The sequence below is a fragment of the Limulus polyphemus genome, unplaced genomic scaffold, assembly GCF_000517525.1.
Source record: "Limulus polyphemus unplaced genomic scaffold, Limulus_polyphemus-2.1.2 Scaffold2228, whole genome shotgun sequence".
Classification (NCBI taxonomy): domain Eukaryota; kingdom Metazoa; phylum Arthropoda; class Merostomata; order Xiphosura; family Limulidae; genus Limulus; species Limulus polyphemus.
The window spans coordinates 50961-52903 of record NW_013667838.1 but is presented as its reverse complement, the minus strand read 5'-3'; the positions used below and the strand labels follow the sequence as shown (position 1 = coordinate 52903).

The window sequence follows — 1943 nt, the reverse complement described above, 5'->3', positions numbered from 1 at the left end:
CGAAACCAGGTTTCTAGCGTTGTAAGTCCGCAGACATACCGCTGTGCCACTGAAAAAAATCCGAATTAGGAATAAATATTTATGCTTACCTCTCTAATTTCAATTTTTCCATCTTTGTTGTCGTCATAAGCTTCCATGAAAGACTCTTTAAGTTCGGCCATCATAGTTTCAGATACTGTCTAGTAAACAGAACAGACATTCAGATTATGTGGGAAAATTACAACCCTCTTACAAAAAATTACAGCAACAAAGCTATTTGCACTAGCCGTCCCTAATTTAGAAGTGATAGACTAGAGGAAAGGCAACTCTTTTCAAAACAACGAAAAGAGGATTTACCATTACACTATAGTTACACTAATCATTAATATGGACTTTTGTCTCTCATCGTCCTACCCAGCTGACGAATGCCTACTGGGCATTGACATGTGTTAGACAAAGTATAGGTTTGCAATTCGTGATGTACAAATTAAAAGTGCAATGTAGTCTGAGTTTCTTTCATCAAAAATATTAGACCTGTTCGAGAACAATCCATTATTTCCTTGTTTTGTAAGACAAGAACAAACTGATTGTTTTCACGTGACTTTCTATTCACAAATGTGAATAACGCAAGGTGAACAGATAAGTCACAAAACCTGTGAAGTTGAATGGTAATTGTCGTTGAATAGAAGAAAAACGCTATTATCGTTATTGATTTGTTGTTTCCTATCTACCTGTCAAGTTTGATTAGAAAAAAGAATGACTTAAAGAAGTTTGTAAACTGTAAGGAAGTTAATAAATAATAGGAGAAAATACTCTGTGATATACTTGAAAAATTGTTTATAACTGAATAAACAGAGTATTATATATATATATATTTCACAATCAAGTGTAACTTTCGGATGAATTGAGACTACCGACGTTATTGACATGAAAATACATTATTATTAAAGTGACGTTCCAACTAACATGATGACGTCAGCAGTAGAACAATCAAAACACTTCTCTAATAAATATAAAAAGTATTTCACGTGAATGACATGGTTAAACTTCAATAAGTAAATTAGGAACCTAGGGAACATTAAAAGCTAGCAGATTTGATGGTTGGTGAAACTAAGAATCGCAGCTCCTCGAAGTGTCGGTATGAGGTTGTAATCAGTGGCGTACCTAAGGTATGGCACGTACCCTGGGCGCCACTTGAAGAGGGCGCCATTGAGCAGTTTCTATTAAAGTCAGACAAGCCATCCTCGAATAGTGAAAAAAGAATTTTCTTCAGATGTATTATCTGTCTTTAATTATCATGGGTGAGAAGTACTAGGATGGCCGGATTGTTAAACCACTTATATAAATTATTAGGTAAAAATACAGTGCTGGGAGCAACATGACCACATACCTCATAGTACCGCTGCTCAGTGCCAACTGGCAGTAAGACCACTTTCCTGCGCAAACTAGGGAGGTAGTCCAGAATTGTGTGCAAAATCTATGAGATTTAATGTTATTATTAAAAGTGCCATTTCCTTATTTCATAGCATTGTGTAAGAAGACTATGAAACGTTTCTTCATGAAGAAAAAGGAAAGTTGAGCTGAAGAACGGAAGAGACGAAAGTTGGAGGCAGAGGAAGCCAAGAAGTCGAGCAAGTTATTCATGCACTTCTTTGAAAAGCCCAGAACAAGTTCCATGGAGTCGCCTGCACCAGCTACAAGTTTGTTAGAATCCGAAGGTGGATCAAATACAAATGCGTCACAAGCCGAAGAGAAAGTCAAGTGGACAGCAGCTATATGAAGAAATTTTGGATTGCAGAATGTTGCTATCACGTCGGACTAACATGAAAATATCAAGACCTGAAGAGCTTCTCGAATTTATTGTTCAGTATGGAGATGAGAGCGTCTTCCCCAATCTTCGCATTGCTATTCCGATAATGCTAACCATCGCAGTTTCCATCGCCAGCTGTGAGAGATCATTCAGC

The 1943-nt window shown here is 37.2% G+C and overlaps 1 protein-coding gene across 2 annotated transcripts in view; it reads right to left on the bottom strand.

Annotated features, from left to right (window-relative positions):
- LOC106466333 (calbindin-32-like) overlaps nucleotides 1–1943 on the bottom strand; it is a 60983-nt gene that overhangs the window by 33699 nt on the left and 25341 nt on the right. For both annotated transcript variants that reach the window (XM_013926610.2, XM_013926611.2), the window contains one exon: nucleotides 90–179. In XM_013926610.2, coding sequence (XP_013782064.1) covers nucleotides 90–179 — 90 coding nt within the window. The remainder of the gene's footprint in view (nucleotides 1–89; nucleotides 180–1943) is intronic.